Here is a 22,269-nt window from a genome sequence, read left to right on the forward strand (position 1 = left end):
CCTCAAGAGGGTGGGGCTGAGGGGCAGGTAGGAAAAACGTGCTGTGAGAGTTAAGCAAGGGCATCCGACTTAGCTTGGCGGGGTGGGGAGGAGGGATCACGAAGGCATATGGACTCCTTAAGTCCATGTGCAGGTAGAATTTTACCTAGAGTGGTTTGGACATTGCGTTTTGCTTTTTGGAATAATTTCCTCTGAAAACACTCGCTGCCCCTAAAGAGTCTTCGCCGGGGCGGATCCTCCCTTCACTCCCCAACCCTCTGCAAAGGGGCCGGACCTCCCAGGAGCTGGTTCTGGCTGCAGTATCTACGCTTTCCCACAAGGGACCGCTGCGCACAGGCTACTGAGCACGCTGGTTCCTAAATCGCAGAGAGGCGAAAGCCTATTGGTTGTGAGGCCTCCGGCAGGGCGGAGCCTGTAAAGCCGGAAGAGAGTGGGGGGCTGGGGAGGGCGCCACTGGGCCAAACCCAGAGGGGCTGTAGTCACCTCAGGCGGCTCCCTAGCATTGGCATTGGTCCGGGGTCTCTGTCTAGCTTGGCTCTAGAGCTGAGGCGAGTGGAGCAGCACCAAGGCCCGGAGATCCGGGCAGGGCATTTGTTGTCGCTCTCGCCGCCGCAGGCCTGAGTTACCTGAGCAACTGCGTGTCAGAGGCCCGCCCGTTAGCGCGGGAGACTCTGGGGGGGGGGCGGGAGAGGGGAGGCCGGGACCTGATCCTTAGCGCGGGGCGGGACCTGGCGAAGACCGGAGCGGGCCGGGGGCCCAGGAGACCCCGTCGGGACCGGGGGGACTCCTGCAACCGTCTGTCACAGGTTATTCCCGGATAAGTCCCAGCACTGGGGCGGGTCCGGGCTTCGCTGGGGGCCGGGCGGCGCGGGGCGGGCCCGCGGGAAAGCACGCCCCCGGCCGCCCCGGGCCCGCCCCGCGCCGCCCGCCCGCGGGAGAGCTGCTGTCCCGGGCCTGGCCCGTGTGCGTCTGCCTGCTGGACCAGGGCACAGCGGCCAGACGGGGCACGGGACTGGGCGGGGGTGCTGACCTCGGCCTAGGAGTCTTAGGATCTCCGCGACATCCGTGTCCGCTGGGGCCTGCGAGTCGCTCGCGTTCCCGGAGCTTCTGCTGCTTGCCACTCCGCGGTGGGGCGAGGTCAAGGTGTCCCCCTTATCTCCTCCCTTCTCTTCTGTCCCTCCCCCACCTCCGTGGCGGCGGGAGATCTTGTTCGCTCCTTCCCGCAGGGCATAGCAGGCTGCGGAGCTGCGGCCCCGTAGTCACTCTGTCCAAACTCTCCGGAAGCAGCCAGAGTTCAGGCCGCCGCAGACCCGGCGGACCGACTGTTGGACCGGAGGCGCCGGCCCTTCTGCGCCCAAACTTGGAACACTTGACCTTTGGCTGTCGGACGAAGCAGGCCCGCAGGTGGCTGGACAGCTGCGGCGCCGCGAGGGCATCCTGCCTGAGAACCGACGGTTGCACTCCTGGGCTCCCGGCTTTGCTTCTGGGATCCCAAGGTGTTCACATCAGGTGCATGTTGACTGAGACCTAAAGTCATGGATGTGTGCGCCCGTCTTGCCCTGTGGCTTCTCTGGGGGCTTCTCCTGCATCAGGGCCAGAGCCTCAGCCACAGTCATAGCGAGAAGGCGACAGGAGCCGGTTCGGGGTCGACTTCCGAAGAGTCCACTGCAGCGGGTAAGGCCTCGCTGGGGAGGGTTGCACTGGCCTGGGGGCTTTGACTCAGAACTGAGTAGCTGGAAGTGGGGAAGAATTGGAATCTACATTTGTACGTGTGAGGTTGGTGGAGGATCCACACATGGCACTGACAAGTTTTTTTTTCGGTTCAGGAGGCATGGCTAATGTTACTATTTCCCTGAACAACTTTCTGCATCCCTCCTCAGGATGTCTATTGTTGGCAGTGAGAAGCCTTTGGGGCACATCAACCTTTCAGATCAACAAGGCATGACCCCATTCAGGACTACTTTTCTGAAAGAATGGCCAGCCCAGATGGAAAGTTTATTGCTTTTAGCTAGTTTCAGCACTTGGCAGCATAGGGAAGGATTGAGGCCAGTTGGGTTGGACTGAGAAAATTAGGGCTAGGTCAGCTCTGTTGCCTGGTGTTCAGGTGTGCCTACCACTGTGAGAACCCTGGTGCCTCCCTTCCCTTAGGTGATCTGCAGTCTCTTGGCTGTGCCCATGTGAAATAACAAGGCAAGTCCTTAATGGAATCCTATTTATTAGTAGGAAGTTAATTGGCCTTTTCTTGACTTCGGCATATGATTCCTGGGACCACTTGTTGAGTTATTCTGTTTCTTGTGATAGAGATTCCATGTTATTTTTTATGTTTTTTGATTTTCCCTTTGCACTTGTGGAGCTTTGCCAGGCATCAGGAGCCTTGGTGTATTCTTGCAGTAGAAAGGAACCTTTTTAAAATCCTCATTGTTTGACATAAAGCTTAGAAGTAGATTAGTTCTTTTTCTCACTTCTTTCATCCTGTCATTGTGATTTGTCCAAAGCAATGACCTGAAGAGGGTTGGGGGGAGTTTATAGTTGGGTTGTTTTGTGGATAGGCAAGCTCAAATGAGGGAATGGCCCAGAGGGTATCTGCTGATACAGGTAGGTAAAAGAAATGTAGGTCATGGTGGGTGAGGAGTTTCATGGGTAGATCCAGAGGCTGCCACTAGTGGTAGACCTTTTCTTGGACAACCCCCTTTTAGGTTCTTGACTGGGTTGGGTATGATTCCAGATGCCCCAAGAGCTGGTTTTCAAATGAGGCCAGGGCTGCCCTGTGTACAAACCTAGTGCTTTAAAGATAGGTCATTTTTGCACATTAATCCTTCTCCCTAGGAAATTTCATAGGCCCTGAAACCTAGCTCAAAGCTTCATTCTCATTGGGCTATGCAGGGAAGGACTGGACAAACTGTGAAGTAGACACCAAGTAGCCTCCCTGTTGTCTCAGTGAGAATCCTGTAATAATTGATAATGCTTTTTTTTTCACTTCAAAGTATGAGTGCCTGACATAAAATGAAGAATTTTGAGAGACGAGGTATTCTATACTTAAGACATGAACTAAAGGGATGAAGTTTTGAGTTTTAGGCAGTAGTCAACTGTTAGGAAGTTGCTTTATTTATTTATTTATTTTTCATTAGTTTGTTTTTAATTTTTGCTTAAGGTAGAGAAGCATTCTCACATTCCTCAGGAATAACTCGTGAGTTAAGCTTATGGATACAGCACTAGCACATCATAATTTTCAGAGGCCTGGCTATGCTGATTCTACCATCTATGCCTCTCTTTCTGTGTTCCCCCCCCCCTTAGTTCAGAAATTGGATTCTGTTGTCATAATAATACTGAATTACAGGGAGTTAAGGTTAATAAATCAACTGTTAGGATTGACTAAGTGGACAATATATTAGACTTCATTGCTTAAAAGTCTTTGAGAAAGACCCTAGGTGCTATGAACATCTAAGGTTTGTGTGGGAACTTGGGTATCCTACCACTGTTGTTCTGGTAGGGTTGTCACTTTGGGTTCGTATGGGACCTTGACTCATACTTATTTTTGCAAAGAGGTGGCTCACAGACTGGGCTCTGCTTTAAAAGGATTTTGGGGGAACATTCTATGTGACAATGACCTCTTGTAGCCTTTTTTTTCCTTTTTTTGTGGTTCTGGGGATCGAATCCAAGGCCTTGCACATGCTACACAAGTGCTTCACTACTGAGCTACATCCCCAGCCTCTCTTGCAATCTTTCTAGCCCTCTTATCCCCAGAACAGGGAAGAAGTTTTACTTGTTCTTAAAGCTACCGCTTTTTTTTTTTTTTTTCACTGTTTTATTTTTGTTACTGTTGTTGTGTTGGGGGTACATTGTGACATTTACAAAAGTTCTTACAATATATCAATAGCTGAATTCACCTCCTCCATCAGTCTCTTTTATCCCCCCTCCCCCAAAGCTACCACTTTTTAAATCAGATTCAATATACTCAGTAAGTTTGTGTTCTCTACAGTTTGTATTTTACAGTTTGTATTCTACAAAGCCTCATGATAGTCCAATTAGAATGGGTGGCAGAATAATACATTCCCATTTCTATGGGTAAAAAAACTGGATTCTAGCCAGGTGCTGGTGGCTCATGCCTATAATTCTAGCCATTTGGGGGACAGAGATTAGGAGGCTTGTGGTTTGAAGACAGGCCCAGCAAATGATTTTCAGGACCGTGTCTTAAAAATACTCTATACAAAAACAGGGTTGGTGAAGTGGCTCAAGTGTTGAGCGCCTGCCTGCCTGGGAAGCGTGAGGCCCTGATTTCAAACCCCAGACCACCAAAAACAAAAACAAATAAACAAAAACTGGGTTCTATGTTTGGTCTTATAGACAGGTCTTCTGATGCCGAAGTCTTGGATATCTTCCATCTTCTCAGGTCCTGTCCTGTTAAAGGAGTGCTAGGTGAGGCCTAGAGAATGTTGCTCTCCTGGTAGTTAGACAGGCCCTGGTGACTCTAACTGAAATTCAAAAAAGCCCTTTTCTCCTCTAGAGTATGTTTCAGGGGCCCAGAGAATTCAGTCTTTTTTTATTTGGGGTGTATATACCCATCTATTTCTTTTTATTAAGTTACAAAATTTGATTTTAAGAAGAATTTTAAGAACTTTTGGTTAAAGTGTTTATGGTGGGCTGGATATAGCTCAGTGGTAGAGAGCTCGGTTAGCATGTGCAAAGCCCTAAGTTCAGCCCCCAGCAACACTCCTCCCCCCAAAAATTCTTATGACTTTCCCATGTGTACACTAAATATTATTAAAACACTGACCCTGCAGTGAAGGTAGGTACTCTGCTAGGAGGCTCTCTTATTGGGCAGTGGAGAGGCCATTCTTGTCACTTTCTGACTTTCTAATGTCTGCACACTCAGCCTTGCTAAGTCACTTTCTCAGTGCCTGGCAATACAACTGTAGAGCCTACATTTCTGAAGCTGGCTTGAAATGGATACTTGGAACCTCATTGCCTCCAGAAACTCAAAATATTTTCTATAAATATGTGTCATATGCAAATATACAAATGTGCATGAAGGACCTCAGGCGAGTCTAAAGTTATAGCTGACGTTGTTGTAGGTATTGAGGGTCTCTGATCAGAAACTGGTTTGGTTCATATAGCTAGAACAAGGCCTTGGAGGATAGGCATCTAGGCAGTATGAAGAGTGCAGCTGTGTTCTCGATATCCCCTGATAGAGTAGCAGGTCATAGTCCTGCTTGCCCACTGAGTTAGTTGCTGGTGCATCCAAGGCTATAAATGGCTTGGCCATCTTGGTGCTATGCTAATTTTAGCTGAGGGTGGCTCCCGGAACTGGGCTGGGGCCAAGAGCAGGTGGGTGGGGCCTGGCTGAAGCTAATACCCTGGACTAGAGAGAGGGACACACTAATCCTGGGGCAGCCGGGACATATCTGCTCTGGCCTTAGCTTTGACAATCACCGTTAGCTAGGTTAATTGATTTAGCAAACATCGAACAGTGCCAGCTCATGTGTTATTTATTCAACAAGTATTTGAGTGACTATTCTGGGTCAGGTACTATGTATGTTTTCTGTGGAGATTTAAGGATGAACTTCCCTCATGGAAGTTAAGGTTTTGTTGGGTGACAGAAAATAACTGCATAAATAAATATATTATCTTGTGGTAAGTGGCATGATAGGAAATGTAAATAGGGTTCTCAGCGCAGTGAGAAGGGAACAGAGATCTAGTTAAAGCTGCAACCCAATGTCTTCTAGAACAGATTAATACAATAACATCAACAATAATGATAACAGCTAACATTTTTTTAGTGCTTGCTATGCGGCAGGTACTATTATAAACATTTCATTTAATTTTTACAACCATCCTTGTGAAGTACATATTATTATCTTCATTTTATAGGTTAGGAAATTAAATCATAAGAGAGGTTAAATAATTTACTTGCCCAAGATTACATAGTTAGTAAAGAGAGTCAGAGTTTGCATCTAGGAAGGCTGATTCTTTTCTTTACCTTCACCTCAGCCACTAAGATATCCATTCTTTCAAAACTTTGTGATACATGTAGACACACACACACACAGACACACACACACACACACACACACACACACACACACAGAGTGAGAGAGAGAGAGAGAGAGAGAGAGAGAGAGAGAGAGAGAGAGAGAGAGATATCTGTGGGAAGCCCAAGGGAGCAAGTGACTAACCATGCCTGGGAGAGCTGGGGGAGGCTCTATAGTTTCCCCCATCATTTTTCTCAGCTCTTGGGGAGATAAAAAGTGCCTACTTAATTCAAAAGTGAAGAGATGGAAATATCATTTAGTTCAGCCCACTTGTTTCTATATATGAGAAAACCAATACGTAGAGATGCATTAAATAGAAGTGTTCATAGTTGGTTATTGGTAGAACACTAGAGTAGGACATTTGAGCCAGGGATCCTGACTTAATCACTTATTCAATTTATAAGTCAGAATAAATGTACTAGAAGTGGCTCAAACAATAGAGCACCCGCCTAGCAAGCATAAAGCCCTGAGTTCAAACTCTAGTATTGCTGATAAGTAAATAAATAAGTCAGAATAATGACTGTTTATTGTTTGCTTTGTACTATGGAAGGAACTTAGGTCTACCAAAGAATTCAGCCTGTAGGGCCATATATATTTAGGGAATAGTAAATATAACATAATGCCCAGGCTTAACGAAGTGCAGAATCTGACAGTGTAGGCAGTATAGGCAAAGGGTTAAGGGAGATCTGTATAGGCTTGTTGGCCATGGTGACTGGGAAGGGCTTTTAATAATGGAGAGGTTAGGAGGAGGCAGAAGAGAATCAAGAGAGAGTAATCTGACTTTGGAGAGATTGAAGGAAAGGGAGTATTGTGGATGTCTGGGTTACCAGTGCGAACCTATGGATCTCTCTTTGGTGGCTGGATGATAACTTGACAGAGTTGCTCCATTGTTGGCCAGCTACCTCACATGAACACTTGTAGATAGGAGGATTACAGTCATGTGTGATCTATGGTGGTTCTAGTAATTACCATAATTTTAAAGTAATGATGAATATAAATACTATTTTGAGATATCTGTAACAATATAATATGGAAATATCTGTGATTTTTCTTGGTAGCAAAATCACAGGTACTGCTAATAAATATTGTGGTTGGTTGCTCAGATATAAAATTGAAGGAAACACTACCTTTCAGTAAGAGAATATTGAAAAGGAAGATCTAATTTCTTTCCCATCCAAATTCACAGGCCCCTGAATTCTACTCGTGGGCACTTAGGGATGGGGGGCTTTCATGTTAAGAACTTCTACTCTTTGGCAAGAAAGAGATGAGGTCTTGTTGAGGGGAGTAGTTTCCTACATCTCCACAGGACTTGGGTTCCAGCTCCAAGAGGCCCTTTTGGTTTCCTGCTGTGTAGCCTTTGAGATAGTTGCTGAGTGGCTTTGTGGGCATGTTGTGGTACACTTCCCTCTGTGGGAAATGAATCTCCAGGGAACCCAGGAACTCTGACTGTCAGGCATTAGAGAGAGAAAAAGGTACCAGAGTGGTTTTACAATAAATCATTTTTGTTAACTGCCAATAAAAAAGTACTCATGAAATATTAATATTTATAACAAAGTATAAAGAATAATATATTCAGGGCTGGATGAGGTGGTACACGTCTATAATCCCAGCACTTGGAAGGCTGAGGCAGCAGGATCTTGAGTTTGAGGCCTACCTGGGCTACAGTGAGATCCTACCTCAAAAAAACAAAACACAATAACCAAAGGAAGAAATAAAACAAAGAGAAAGAAAGTAAAAACTGAATAATACATTGAATACCTATGTGCCCACAACACAGTTTAAGAAATAAAATAATAACAACACAGAGCTTTCTTTATTATCTTGTGGACACTTTGTATAAATTTGTGATGTGTAATACATAATACATTGTATATATATTTGCTCCCTTAAAATTGTAAGATCTTTGTGGAGGAAGGGAGGTACTTTATCTCTGTTTTTATTGTGTCCAGCCTAGCTTCTGTTAATGTTTGCTGGAAAAGCTGAAATCATGGCCTGTTTGAATGGATCTTATTTTCAGTCTCCTCCTGTCAAATTGTTTAATGTTTTAGTACACATTCTGGGCCTCTCCTTAACTTTAAAGGATGTTGCTCTTTACTTATGACGCTTTGCGTAAGTTCCATCCAAATTCAATCTCTTATTTTTTTTTTTACCCTTACTTTTGCCTTTTTGTTGTTGTTGTTGGTGGTGGTACTGGGGTGTAAACGCAGAGCCTATACCTCGAGCCACTCCATCAGACCATTTTTTTGTGAAGGTTTTTTTCGAGATAGGGTCTCACGAACTATTTGTCCCGGCTAGCTTCAAATCGTGATCTTCCTGATCTCTGTCTCCTGATCTTTGTCTCCTGAGAAGCTCAGATTACAGGCTGAGATACCAGCACCTGGCACTTTTGCCATTTTAAAGATGGAAAATTTATAGTAATTTGTCTTTTATGTCACATTGTTAAAAAGTGGCAGAATCAGAACTATAACCTTGAAGATTTGTGAACTAAACCTATGCTTTTTTTTCTTTTTTAAATTCAAACACATTACCTGTTGGTGTGTCCCAAAGAGAGCGAATACCTGGCTGATCTGGCACTCAGAGCCTAGAGTCTGGCCATAGCTATATTGATAAAGGTGTTTGAATAGTAAAAGCTCCCCTTTACAAAGCTGTGCTTCTCTGTAGGACGTAGGATCGATTGTAGAGTCTGCAGTGTTAATAACCTTGCTGTGCTATTGGAGTTGTCTGTTTATGGGTTTCCCTGCCTTCTATACTCTATGCTCTTAAAGGGTTAGATGAGCAGATGTTCAGCTTTTCACTATAGCTCCTAGCACAAGGCTTGGCATATGGCATACTTTATATAGTATAAAGTTTGTAGAACTGAATTCAACTAGATTTGTTATCTGGTTTTGATTCTACTGTAGTTTACTAGGCATCTGATTGAAAGTTGAAAAATATTTTATTTGGAAAGGATTAGGTAAGCTTCACTTATTTAGAAAGTTCACTTTTAGACTTTCTCATTCATTGCCGATGATAGATAAATGAAATCTTGCTGTATTTGTTTATAAAGAAAAAGAAAAGAAAGCAAGCAAACAAACAAACAAAAAAAAAACCCATCAAAAACAAGCACCCCCCCCAAAAAAAAACCCAAAAACCAAAACAAAAAAAAAAACCCCATTCAGCCCCAGAACAATTTGGGATTAAAAGATTCACTTCACTTGGAAAAAGTATATATATGATTTTAAAGAGGTCAGATTTTTATCTTTGCAATTCTCCAGGAGAAAGCAGTTGAGAATAGCTGGGACCTCTAGCATGCATGAGGCCCTAGGAATGATCCCCAGCACTGAGAAAAAAAAAAAAAAATGCAAAGCTGGGAAATTGCTTGCTTGTTTGTGTATGTATATATGTGTGTATGTATGTATGAATCTATCTATCTGTCTGTTTGTCTTTTTCTGTCTTTTTTACCATTATTCTAACCAGGTTGAGGAAACTGTTAATTCTTCAATTTCTACTAGGGAGGTAGGGGGAGCTGGAAAATGAGGGGGTGGGGCCAGATAAGGCCTAAACATAAAGCAGGAGATTGGTTTTAGTTTGCAGAAGGGTCTGTGGTTGCCACAACCATGAGACATAAATATCTGGATTTAGGGCAGCTCTAGTGTTCTAGCCCCTTTCCTTACTAGTTTTGTAGATGGACCTAGTGGAGGGTAAGTCACCTTTTCTCTCTCAGCCTTAGTTTTTTCATTTGTTGTAAGGGAATAAACTTAATAAGTTTTTGGTGAGGACAATATGGCTTCCATGAAAAAGCTTTATAAATTTTAAAATGATGGGGAGTAGTTGAGTGTTCTTAGTCTTTGCTTTTGTGGGCCTGAAAATCCTCAAAATTTGTCTACTATGAGTACCACATCTTTGAGGGTAGTTGCATCTCTGAATTCTGCTATAAGGTCAAAAGTCTTTTTTTGGTATAATCACCTATCATGTATAGATTCTGGGTATTGTCAAATCAGGCTTTTCTTCAAGGGTTACTCTAGACCATGGGTAATTGTTAATAAACTTTGGGTGCTAGTACATGACCTTATGTATGGCCTGTACTCCTTTCCTTTTTCTGGACATAACCACTTCCCTAGACCACCTGCAGTCTTGAAATAGCTGAGCAGATGGGCCTGGTCCCCACTTGTGTTGGTTGTTTAGTGGTGCATAATAAATTATAACACAAGTTAGAGTTTTAAAATAATAAGCTTTTTTTTTTTTTTAAATCTCCCTGTTTCTGTGGGCTAGGAATCTGGGTATAGCTTACATGGGCATTGCAACCTCTTGGCTGGGGCTGAAGGCTCAACTGGGGAAAGAGTATCGCTTTTAAGCTAATTTACATGGTTGTTGGCAGCCCCTGGTCCCTTGCCACATGAACCTCTCTACTAGGCTGCCTATGACATGACCGTTGGCTTCCTTTTCTCAGAACAAGTGATCCAAGAGAGAGAAAGAGAGGGTGCCCAAGATGAATGTCTCAGTCTTGGAATCTATATTCAACCACTTCCTCCATGTTCTGTTTGTTAGAAGCAAGTCAATAAGTCTAGCCCATACTCAAGGTGAGGGAATTACACAAGGCTATCAGGAGGGCAGAGATCAGTGGAGCCATCTTAAACCATGCCTCTGGTACTACCCTAGAGCCATGCTCTTGGGAACCATGGCTTTTAGGTGCTGTGGCCTTTTACCTTTCTTTTGACTTCTTTTGCTTACCTTCTAGAGTCTCATGGTGTCAAAGTATTCCCTTTGGTGTAGTACTGGTTGGTTCATACATGACTTCATTGTTTTGACATAGGCTTCCCTCTCTGTGTCTCCTCTGACTCCTTTGTTCTCCTCAGGCCCAATCCTAAATTAAATTTTTATCCTAGGCTGGAGTCCTACATCTTAGCTCCTTGGTACCTTTGATTCTGGAGCCCAGAGCCCAAGCTACTGACCTTGGAGGAGCCTTTATTACTGCAGCTTGGTTTCTGAAAGTTGGACTTACAGATGGCATTGAGTTGGGACTCACACATTGCAGATGAAAAACTTACTCTTTGAATACTGAGGGTATAGCTCAAGTGGTATAGTGCTTACCTAGCATGCACGAGGGTTCAAACTTACTGTAAAAACAAAACAACATAAAACGAAACAAAAAAAAATGTAAACCAAAAAGCCCCTCACAAACAAACAAAAAAACTTACTTTGATTTTTTTTTTTTTTTAGGCTACTGGTGTTAGATGTTGTATAACATCCTAATATGTCATAGCAGGAAAGGGTTTTAGGGACTCTTTCTCCCAATCATCTCATTTTTCATATTAGAAGAAGAAATTTGCCCAAGGTTTTGCTAAGCTCGGGCTAGAATCTAATTTTTTCTGATTCTCACTCACACATTGTTCCCGCTTTGTTCTCTCTCTATGTTATAGTAGAGAGGATCCACATTACAGTATAATAGTATAACTTTGCATTAGTTAGGGGTCTGGGACCTATGTATATGAGAACTAGAAAGTTGTTCATAATATTGTATTGTGTTCACAGAAAATGGACTGGACAGAATTAGGAGTATACAAAGTCAGTGTCAAGTGTTTCTAGGGACCCATCCAGCTAGACAGTATTTTATTATAAGAAAAATAAGCCCAGTAATGTTTGTTGCATATGGTAACCAATGTCTGTACTCTGCTGTTGTCTTGGCAATATCAGTTCAGAGGAATGAGATCTCTGTTGGAATGTACAGAGTAGTCTTCTGGAGGAGGTGGGTCAGAGCCTTGTGCCACATATCTTATAAGTGTTTGGCTCAGCTGGTTGCATTATGGATTTGAGGCATCCAGGCAAGGTAAATGTGTAGAGTTACTTGGCCAACTGGAAAGCACCATGGGGAAGCTTTCTGGATACTGAGAATTTGATAAAGCCTTGCCTGTGTTGGCACAACTTGCTAGAGCAGGCAATACTTGAATAGGAATGGCTATGGCCCTGTCATGTTTATCAGAGTGGAGCAGAATTATTTTGTGTGAGAGGCCATGTAAGGAAAAACTTGAAATGAGCCAACAGCACTACAATTTTGTTTTCTGTTTGGGAGCTTGGAAGAAAGAAGGTGTAGGCTCTCAAATCTCTATTGGTGGTGACTGCTTAAGATTTATAGTTTAGGATTATAGCTACAGAGCACTTCACTCATTTCATCTCTCTCTGTTCCTATCACTTCATTCTTGGTCCAGCCAGTTTTTTTCCTTTGTCTTGATCTGGAGAACACACCATTATTTATATTGCTACTCTCTCTCTTTTTTTCTCTTTCTGCATTTTACTTTCCTCCCAGAATGTTCTCCTCTACTCTCCTTTATTCTTAGCTAATCTTTCAATTCTCATTGCTGTCCATGACATACCTCAGCTCTTATTAGACTCTGGTAGCCCTTACGATATGCACTATATACCCTGTTTATGCCTTTTTTACCTAGTGCTTCATCCTCATTTATTGAGTACCTACTGAAGCTGTGCTCAGTGGCAGTTATCAATCACACTGGGGATTGTTTGCTTCTTTTGAGTGAGAAGCAGCTTGATGTGGTATCAAGAGCACTGGATACTGGTTTGAGACCTTTCTGACAGTGACTCAAACTTCAGTTCCCTCAGTGGAAAAATGGAATTAGAAAAGTTATTGTGTATAAAAGGATTGTATAGATTGTTTTTATTATCATATTATTGTTGTACTGGGGGTACATTGTGACATTTACAAAAGTGCTTACAAAGAATGTGTGCTTATAAAAAATTGCTTACATAGATTTTAAAGTCCTTTTGTTTGTATATTTTCCTTTCTTTTTTGGTAGGACTTGGGTTTGAATTCAGGGTTTTGAGTTTGCAAAGTAGGAGCTCTACCTCTTGAGTCATACCTTTAGTCCATTTTTTTCTGGTTGTTTTGGAGATGGTGTCTTGCAAACTATTTGCTAGGGCTGGCCTCTAACCTCAGTCCTCCCAATCTTAACCTCCCAAGTAGGAGTATAGGCACGAGCCACTGGCTCCTAGTTTTCCTCTCTCTTGAGGGCAAGAGCTATATGGTTTTGTTGACCGCACTACTTTTCTCTCACCATGCTGGTCAGAGAGCATGTGCTCAATAAGTATTTGTTTAATAAATTTATGTTTTTTTTTTTTTTTTCTTTAACTCAGGATCAGACCCAACATGATGGGTTTCCTGAGGAGTTTTGAAGATATGGTTTTTCTTTTTTACCTAGTGCTTCATCCTCATTTATTGAGTACCTACTGAAGCTGTACTCAGTGGCAGTTATCAATCACACTGGGGGATTGTTTGGCCAGTGTCTCTGGCTGACAGCTTTTGTTTGCCACAGCAGTATCTTCCCTGAGCAAGTGGTTGCAGTCAGAGTGCAGTAAGGCTGGGTTTAGGAACACCTGTAGGCAAGGCTTCTTTGAGCTCTGCACTGCTCTCTGTCTTTGGTTCCATGACCCATATGGGTTTACCTCAGGTCAAACTTGAGGCAGCCAAATGAACAGAATGAACTTTAACTGCTTTTCTTAGCCTGGCTTGTGGGATGGAGGAGGGAACCTTCTTTTCTGGTTTCCACTGCTGGGCTTATTGTGTAGCAGGGAAGGCAGGATAGTCCTGTGATGATTGCTGGCTTTTTAAATGTTATCTCTGATGCTGAGAACTCCCTGAGCCTCTGAGAACTCCAGCAGGAGCAGGGCTAGTATTCCACCAGCTTTTTTCAAGGGAGACTTGATGGAGGAGGCAAAAGAATAAGAGTCAGCTGTGCTGTCAGCATGGCTCAGTTAGGATAACCTGTCCCTTTTCTCTGTTAGCCATATTTACAGAGATCCTGGCTGTCTTGTGTTGAGTTCTAGCCCAGGTAATGACCAGAAATCTCACTGCCAAGCAGGCAAGTTTCCAAATCTCATGTGCCTCTAATTTTCAAAGTGTGATTCAGTAGCTCTGCTCTTGTTTGGCCTCTCTGGGTTATCTCAGGCCTCTCAGGAAGCTCTCAGAACTCTCATCACTACAGTGTATGTTAAAACAAATGTGTTCATGTTTGCCAAGTTCCTAGAGCCAGCTTCTGAAATACAGTGGCCAGGGAAGATGGGTGTCCTTCAGGTGTAATACATATACACAGGTTAAAAAGCAGTACGTTCCTTTGTATTTGTGTGTATGTTGTTGGGAGATCAAATTTGTGGATGTTTTGTTTCAAGAAACTTTTGCTGACAAGGGCAAAGAGCACTTGTCCTTCCTATCTCGAAAATATGTGATTAAGACACCTCAAATAACATCAGTGATAAGAATTATGATGATGGCTACTCTTTATTGAGCACCTGGGTAGCTGCTTTTCAACTGTGCAACCACTCTTATAGATGAATATTATTCTCCAGGAAACTGACTCTGAGAATTTAGGGTAATTTTCCCACGTTGAATCAGGATTTGAATTGAACTTTATCTGATCCCAAGACCAGAACTGTTTCTATTTTTGTTTAATAACTTGTGGGAAAGGGAAAGTAACAGCTATCTGAATTTAGGTAGAGATATGCATTTTGATTAGAAATTATACAATTGTTAGTGGCATTAGTTTATTCTATCAGCTAAGTGGCCTGAAAGAAACTAGGATTAGGAGTGGGAGGGGTTGGAGAGAGGGAAAGAGGGACTGTATTGTATTTCACTTATGAATTCTGAACAGATAGTATAACACTGGTGAAACGTTTAACTACAGGGTGGTGTGTATCCAGTGTATATCTTCCACAAATAGCACTCTGGTTGAGCTGTTCTGGATATAGGCCTTGGGATAGGGGCTGTGACTATGTAATGGTCTTTACCTCTTTCATAAACATTTAACATTTTGCTATTGATTGTTTGCCAGTCCCCACCCAGTAGAATGACTCAATATAATAGGAGAATTAAGATGTATATTTGAGCTTGGCTGATGGCGCATGTCTGGGCTACATGGTGAGACCCTGTCTCAAAACAAAAAAAAGATGCACAACTACATTTTATATCATAACAAGAGCTTTTTATTGGGCATCTATTTTATATTAGGACTGGTCTAGGTCCTTTCACATACATGATCTTAAGTAATCCTTACAAGTTTTCCATTTTATAAGGTATTGTGTGAAGCACTCTATGTAGACTCAGTGCCCTGTGATTGATACTGCTCATCCTTTGGGAAGAAAGAATGGATCACCTCCATCTAGAGAGATTAAGAGAAGTTTTGTGGAGGAAGTAACCTAGTGAGTCTTCAGGTTCTTTAGGCAGAAATATAAGGAAGGTGAGGGAAGCATTCCATGAGAAGAAATGTCATAAGTAAAGGTTTGGAGAGGGAAAACTGAAGAGTTTTTAGACTTTAGGTCAGGTTGGCTGGAGAGTGGTATCAGTGCTATAAAATAAGGTCAAAAAGATTAATTGAAAAAAAATCATGGAGGCCTCAAATGTCAAGCTAAACAGTTTAGACTTTATCCTGTTAGCAACAAGTAATCCTTGCACATTTTGAGCTGGGGAGTGACATGACTTGAGTTTTACTTTTGGAAGATTAAATCTCACAGAATATGCCTAATGTATTGGTGGGGGTGAGTTTGAAGGCAGAAGCATAGAGAGACTTCAGAATTGTAGCAGAGAAGATCAGAATCAGCGTTGTGGAGGTAGAGTCAATAGGACTTAGAATTTTAGTGTAGGGAGGGAAAGAAAGAAGAGTTAAAGCCACACCAGTGTTTTGAGTGTGATAAAGAAAAGATGGGTGCTGGGCACCAGTGGCTCATGCCTGAAATCCTAGCTACTCAGGAGGCAGAGAGAGAGAGATCAGGAGGATCATGGTTCAAAGCCAGCATGGGCAAATAGTTTGGGAGACCTTATCTTGAAAAAACCCATCACAGAAAAGGGCTGGTGGAGTGGCACAAGGTGTAGTCCCTGAGTTCAAATCCCAGTACTGCAAAAAAAAAAAAAAAAAAGAAGAAATAAATTGGTGCCATTATATGGCAGTCAGGAGGGTCAGTGTCAAGTTGTGATGAGTGGTAGAGTAGTGTGCCTATCTGAAGTGCTAACCAAGGGGCGACCCTCCATAGCATTCCAGGAACCAGATTTTTTTCTGTGCTTGCTTCACAGTGCTCTGTTTTATAGATGCATTCTCTGGGTTCAAAGAAATGAAATTATTTGCTTCATGTCATACAGTAACTCCATGGTGGAATCTGAGAATCCAAGTCTCTGCTTTTTAGCTTATAGCTTCCTAACAAAGCTGGGTCCTCACTCCAGGAACATCAGAGAGTCTTGGAGATAGATAAACCTGAGTCCAGCTCCAGGCTTTGCCATTTTTTATTTGCCATGTTTTTTTTTGTTGTTTTTCTTCTCTGAACCTTATTTTCCACATTTGCAAAAAAGGAAATATTTGCTCTACTTCATAGAGGCAACAGAATTAAAGGTACTTGGTAAAATTCTTAACTGCTGTGCCGGTGTGAGGATATTCTTTCAGGAATATGGCTTGGGTTAGAGCCAATATAAATAGTGAGTATTGTGGCCAAATAAGAGTGGACTTAAACTCCAGGTGGGGTTTGTTTGTTTGTTTTTGGCGATAGGGTCTTCTTTTTTTTCTCTTTTTTTTGCAGTACTGGGGTTTGAACTTAGGGCCTTGCGCTTGCTAGGCAGGGGCTTTACCACTCTACCATTTGAGTCCTTGGGTATTTTCAAATTGGGTTTCATGAACTATTTGCCCATGCTGACCTTGAACCTTGATCCTCCTGATCTCTGCCTCCCAAGTAGCTAGGATTATAGGCACCGCTGGTGCCTAGATTGGAGACAGGGTCTTGCTGGCCTTGAACTCTTGTCTACCCTCCCAAGTCTTGGAATTACAAGTATGTGCTACCCTGCCTGGTTTAAACTTTGTTTTACATAGAAGGTCTTCCTTTACTTTGTAGGCTGTCTTATACTACTCACTCACTTGCAGTTGGGGCTTTCTGGTTTGGGAACAAAGCCAAGTTTTCCAAGTTACACGTATCCAATTTTCTAGTGGGATATCAGTTTGCTGGTGGAACACTGAGTGACCAGATCTTGTTAGCTACTCTTGGCCTGAGAGATGATTACTATCCCTTTTACCCAGGGTCTTCTGCTAATCTTCATGTGAGTTCAAGGTGTGAGGGGCAAGGTGATAGCTAAATTTAGGTTATGCTTGGGTAGAACCTTCTTCTATGCTAGAATAAGTCCTGCCCTAGGGCAGAGGAACTAGAGTGAGTTGCTGGTCAAAGCTAGTGCTTAGAAGTCCTCCTGTGGTCACGCCTTTGACTTAGAACACATGTTCCTGAGTCAGATTGGCTGCTCAGGAACAAGGGCTGTTATGGAAGCAGGGCTAAAATGACTGTCAAGTCTGATATCACATTCCATCTGAGTGAGTGGAGGAGGAAAATAAGGTGATTTTCTAATTAATAAAATAGCTGGTTACAGTTTTGTAGCTTCTGTTTCAAAGCATTTTTTTCCATTTATTTCTTTTGAAACTTTTTTTCTTCCTGCTTCTTAGCCTGGTTGTCTTGAGTCTTTGCAGCTTTCTTGATGGAATTTGTAGTTTAATAAAAAGAAGACCACTAGACTAAGAGTTAGGTATATATATATATAGTTTAGCTTGGGTTCTGATGCATTTGACCTTTCTAGGCCTTAATTTCTCCATGCTTAGTATGGTGGTGATAACAGAACCTAAAGCAGATCTTATGAAATAATGTCACAAGCATTTAGTCTTATATAAATGTAAGTAACTCATTATTATTAGTTTTTCCTTCTTCTCAGTTACCCGATGATCTGTTCTTTACAGTTCTTTGGTTTATCCTCCTTTATTACCCCCATGTCTCCTAGATTTTTTTTCCTTCTTGTAACCTTGGTTTTAAACTATTCACACTCTGTGCTGAGGATCAAGCTCAAGGTCTTATATATGATAGGCAAGTGCTATACCAATGTAGCTACACTCCCTGCCCATGGTTTTTGACACAGGATCTTGCTACGTAGCCCAGGTTGACCTTGGACTCTCAGTTTTCCTGCTTCAGTCATCCTCCTGTTTAAGCCTCCTCAGTGCTGGGATTACAGGTATGTGCTACCAAACCTGGCTGCTTTTTAATTCTTAATTGATAATAGGAAAAATGTGGTCATACTGGTATTATACCTGATCCATTTGCAAGGGAGAGAGAGGGGCTTGTGCCCTTGGGGAAGTGAAATTCATTGGCTTTGAAGTACAGCATCTTTTTTTTTTCTTAGGTACTGGGGTTTGAATTTAGGGCTTCAAGCTTGCTAAGTGGGTGTTCTATCCCTTGAGCTACACTTCAGCCCTGTCCAGATTTTTTCTTTTTCAGTACTGGGTCTTGTACTCAGGGCCTTCACCTTGAGCCACTCCACCAACCTTATTTTGGTGAAGGGTTATTTTGAGATAGTTTCCCGAACTATTTGCGTCCAAAATGTTGACTTGTTTTTTTGGCGGTGTTGGGGTTTGAATGCAGGGTCTTGTGCTTACTAGGCAGGCATGCTACCACTTGAGCCACTCTGCTGGCCCTCAGTTCAGCCCTTTTTTGCTGATAAGTGTCATGAGTTTTTTTGCCCAGGTCAGTCTGGATTTTGATACTTCTATTTACATGCCTCCTACATAGCTGGGATTATAGACTTGAGCCACCATGCCTAGCTTTTTGGGTGTGTGTGTGTGTGTGACTGGGGTTTCAGGGCTTCATGCTTGCAAATCAGGCACTCTACCACTTGAACAATACCTTTAGTTCCATGCCCAACTTTTTGTTGAGATTGGGTCTCTCTAATTTTTCTCCTGTGCTGCCCTTGAGCTGCCATTCTCCCGATCTCTGGGAGATCAAGTAGGTAGGATTACAGAGCTGGGTCACTGTGCCCAGCATTGTTATTAACCTGAACACATTTCTGTGTCCCTTGGTGCCTCAGTTTTCACATCGCCACCTGGTTTATCTTTGTAGCTCTGTTTTTTCTGAGTGTTGAAGTCTCTTCCATTTCTGATGACTCCCTACACTCTTTAAAATGCAAGTATTCTGTGCTGGGGTTAGTCCTGAGCTGAGGCTCAAAACATGCCTTTGCCAGTATGAATTAGGTTGGGCTATAATCACTGGGAGCATAGATCACAGTAAGACTCTAGATTGGAGGATGGAGCCTGGCAAGAAGGCAGTTATGTTAGCTTTCTTTACCTGTACAGGAAGGGTGTCAGGGCCTTAGGACATTCTTACTGCTATCTATCTTATAGCCCATACCCAGCTGTTCTTCCTGAGCTGAATGTGCCTGTACTCTCAGCCAGAACTCAGAACTTGGTGAGCCTGATTCCCCAAAGAATTCAGTGGTAAAAATTAGGGCACTTGGAAAGATCTTCTAATTGACTGAACTATGTGAAGGACAGAGGCTTTCCCTGGGGATGGGGTCCTTTTATTCGCCTATGGTTATAGACTTTTAAGGTTGAACTAATTAAGGTGTGTTGGCAGTGAGACTCAATACTTCCCTTGCACTAGGTCCTGCTCCAGCCTCCTGGAGTATCAGAAACTGGCACAGGGCTGCCTTTCCTGTGGAGCTGAGCAGTGGGTTTCCATTTCCTCATCTACTAAATGCACAATGATGTGATATTTTCTAGAATGGGTTGCCAGACATCTTGTGGTAGAGAGAAATGTTGACTAATACCTGGATATGGCCTGGATTTGCTGCTTTCCACTTTTAAGGTGCCCTTTTTGATCAACACCTAGTTTCATTGACACCTCCCCCCCCTCCGCCCCCACACCACCACTGCAAGTGGCTTTGTTCTGTTAGCTGGCAAGTAATTTCTGTTGCCCTGGAGTATACTTCCCTGGTGTGTCTATTCCTGTTCTAACCAGAAAAAGGATATTTATTAAGTTCCTCCATGTGCCAGGTCAGTGTTAGTGTTTTACACAGCTATCTTTTTTCTTTTTTGGCAGCACTGGGGTTTGAACTCAGGGCCTGATGCTTGCTAAGGAGGCACTCTTAACCTTTGAGCCACTTCGTCAGCTCCACAGCTATCTTTTGATGTGTGCTTCATAATGCCCATTTTACAGATGAGGAAATAGATTTCAGAGAAGGAAAATACCTTGCTTGATGGTTATAACAGCTTGTTATCAACTCAGTCAGAATTCAAATCATGATCTCTCTGAAGCTTCTGGTTACTTTTCTCAGGTAGCACAAATGACTTCATGTCTTTTTTCTTTTTCTTCCTTTCTTTCTTTTTTCTTTTGATATAGAGTCCATTGCCCAAGCTAGTCTTGAACTCCTATGCTCAAGTGATCCTCAGTCTCCTGGGAAACTGGGACTACATGTTTACTGCTATGTTTCATGTCCTTTTTTTTTTTTGTTGGGGCTGGGACTTGAACTCAGCGCTTTGTGCTTGCCAAGCAGGTGCTCTACTGCTTGAGTCACACCTCTAGTCCATTTTGGTCTGGTTGTTTTGAAGATGGGGGTCTTGTGAACTATTCGCCTAGGCTGGCCTCAAACTACAGTCCTTCTGATCTCAGCCTCCCAAGTAGCTAGGATTACAGGATTGAGCCACTGGTGCTTGGTAAGAATGTATTCTTAGTCTAGGGAGAACTGCGATGTAGCTCAGTTCCTCTACTCACTGGGCTAGTAACTAAGCTTTCTGGATGTTAGTTTCCTTATCTGTTAAATGGGAATAAGGGCAAATATGGTGGTTGTACTTTGTACATATGTATGAAAATAGAACAATGAAACCTGTTGAAATTGTCCTAAGAAGGGTGGAGGAGGGAGGATAATGGAAGGGATGAATCTGATTAAGATGTCTTGTAAGCAAATATGTAAGTGTCACAGTGAAACCCGCCTGTACAACTAATATATGCTAATAAAAATTGTAAAAAAAATGGGCATAATACATACTTTGTATAATTTTATGAGGGTTAAGTAAGATTACTTATGTTGAAGTGCTTTATAAACTCTGGAGTTTATAAATACTGTTATTTTCATACTTCCTGGGTTGCTGGAATCAACTTGCTAGCACTACAAGGAAGCTTTTGATTTAAGGTATAGTTTGATGTAGGTGGGAGGAAGGATGCAGATTTAATGGACACACAGTTGAATGCTGCTTGGGCAGCAACTGGCAGGATTTCCTGTGAGGTGAGGAAAAAGAATGCATTCATTCCTCCAATATGTGTTTATTGAGTCCTGCATAGTGGAGGAGAGAGCAATACTGGCATCTACCTACTAAATGTGCAAGTGCTAAAGTCTGGAAATGGCTTGGTTTTTAGAATGAGAACTCCATAAAGGCAGGGGTTCTTGTTTGTCTCGTATGTTGTTGTATATTCACCCAGGAGTAGTGTTTGGCATTCAATAGTCTGTCAGTAAATATTTGTTGAAAGAATGATTAAGTTTTGGAATTAGAAAAACTAGCTTCATATCTGGGTTCTGCATTTTAGGTCTCTCTCCTGGGCAAATAGGTCAGTTTCTTCATTTATATAATGGGACTAGGATTAGCTATCACACAAAAAATAAACATTTCAAAACTTTTGTATAAAGCCTATCATATAATAAGTGTTTCATAGTTGCTTTTATTTTCCCTTTCTGGTTTGTCAACTATAATGGAAGCATAGAGGAAGAAACAGAGCTGCTTGGGGGAGGCTAGATGTTGGCCTCACAAGTTTGATCTGACAGTGTCTTCCTAATGTATAAGTTTAGAATGACTGATGTTATTTCCTCCCAAAAAGAACTCCTTGGATTAAGCAATGGTCTTATAGTTGATATGTTCTGCTTTTTTGCATTTCCCATGGTCTTGATGGAAGGGCTAGCTGTTGGCTTTCCAGGAAATGTCACATTTGCATTGCAGGTTTGAGCAGAGGTTGTTCCAGAAGAAGCAGCTTCCACTGGAGAGTCTGGACTTAGCTGATTTGGTTTGGGCTGTTACAGCCAACCATCAATCCTTAACCTTCCAGCCCCAAACCCTTCAATATTTGTTAGCTATGGTTTTGAAAACACTAATTCAGCTTGACTCCTGTTCTGGATCAGTTATAAATTCTCAGGAGTCGGAACAGAGCATGTTCACTTGGGTTAACAGGTATTTATGAGTTGACCTTTCCTAGTGAAAACCTGATTTCCCTCTCATGCTTGAATAACTCTGGCAGGCTGAGGGGCTGTTAGCAGGCATTCCTGGAACTGTTGGAAGTTGTGGCAGATTTGTCTGCCCTTGTCAGATAGGCACAAGGGCCAGTGAGATTTATCTGTCCTTTAGCAAGGGGCCAGAACCTTTTAAAGCACTGAGAAGACTATTTTTGTCTCTTTGATCAATATTTTATTTATTTATTATAAATT

The 22,269-nt window shown here is 42.5% G+C and overlaps 1 protein-coding gene across 6 annotated transcripts in view; it reads left to right on the forward strand.

Moving 5' to 3' along the window:
• Positions 1-22,269, forward strand: part of Stim1 (stromal interaction molecule 1) — a 205,105-nt gene that overhangs the window by 13,786 nt on the left and 169,050 nt on the right. For 3 of the 6 annotated variants that reach the window (XM_074084291.1, XM_074084296.1, XM_074084299.1), the window contains exon 1: positions 912-1,674. The exons of 1 other annotated variant lie outside the window; for it this stretch is intronic. In XM_074084291.1, coding sequence (XP_073940392.1) covers positions 1,536-1,674 — 139 coding nt within the window. In that variant the 5' untranslated portion in view covers positions 912-1,535. Of the gene's footprint in view, positions 1-910; positions 1,675-22,269 lie in introns of those variants that run through there. 2 more of the 6 variants (XM_074084279.1, XM_074084304.1) reach the window with 2 other exon arrangements.

The sequence above is a fragment of the Castor canadensis genome, chromosome 1, assembly GCF_047511655.1.
Source record: "Castor canadensis chromosome 1, mCasCan1.hap1v2, whole genome shotgun sequence".
In the NCBI taxonomy this organism is placed as follows: Eukaryota; Metazoa; Chordata; class Mammalia; order Rodentia; family Castoridae; genus Castor; species Castor canadensis.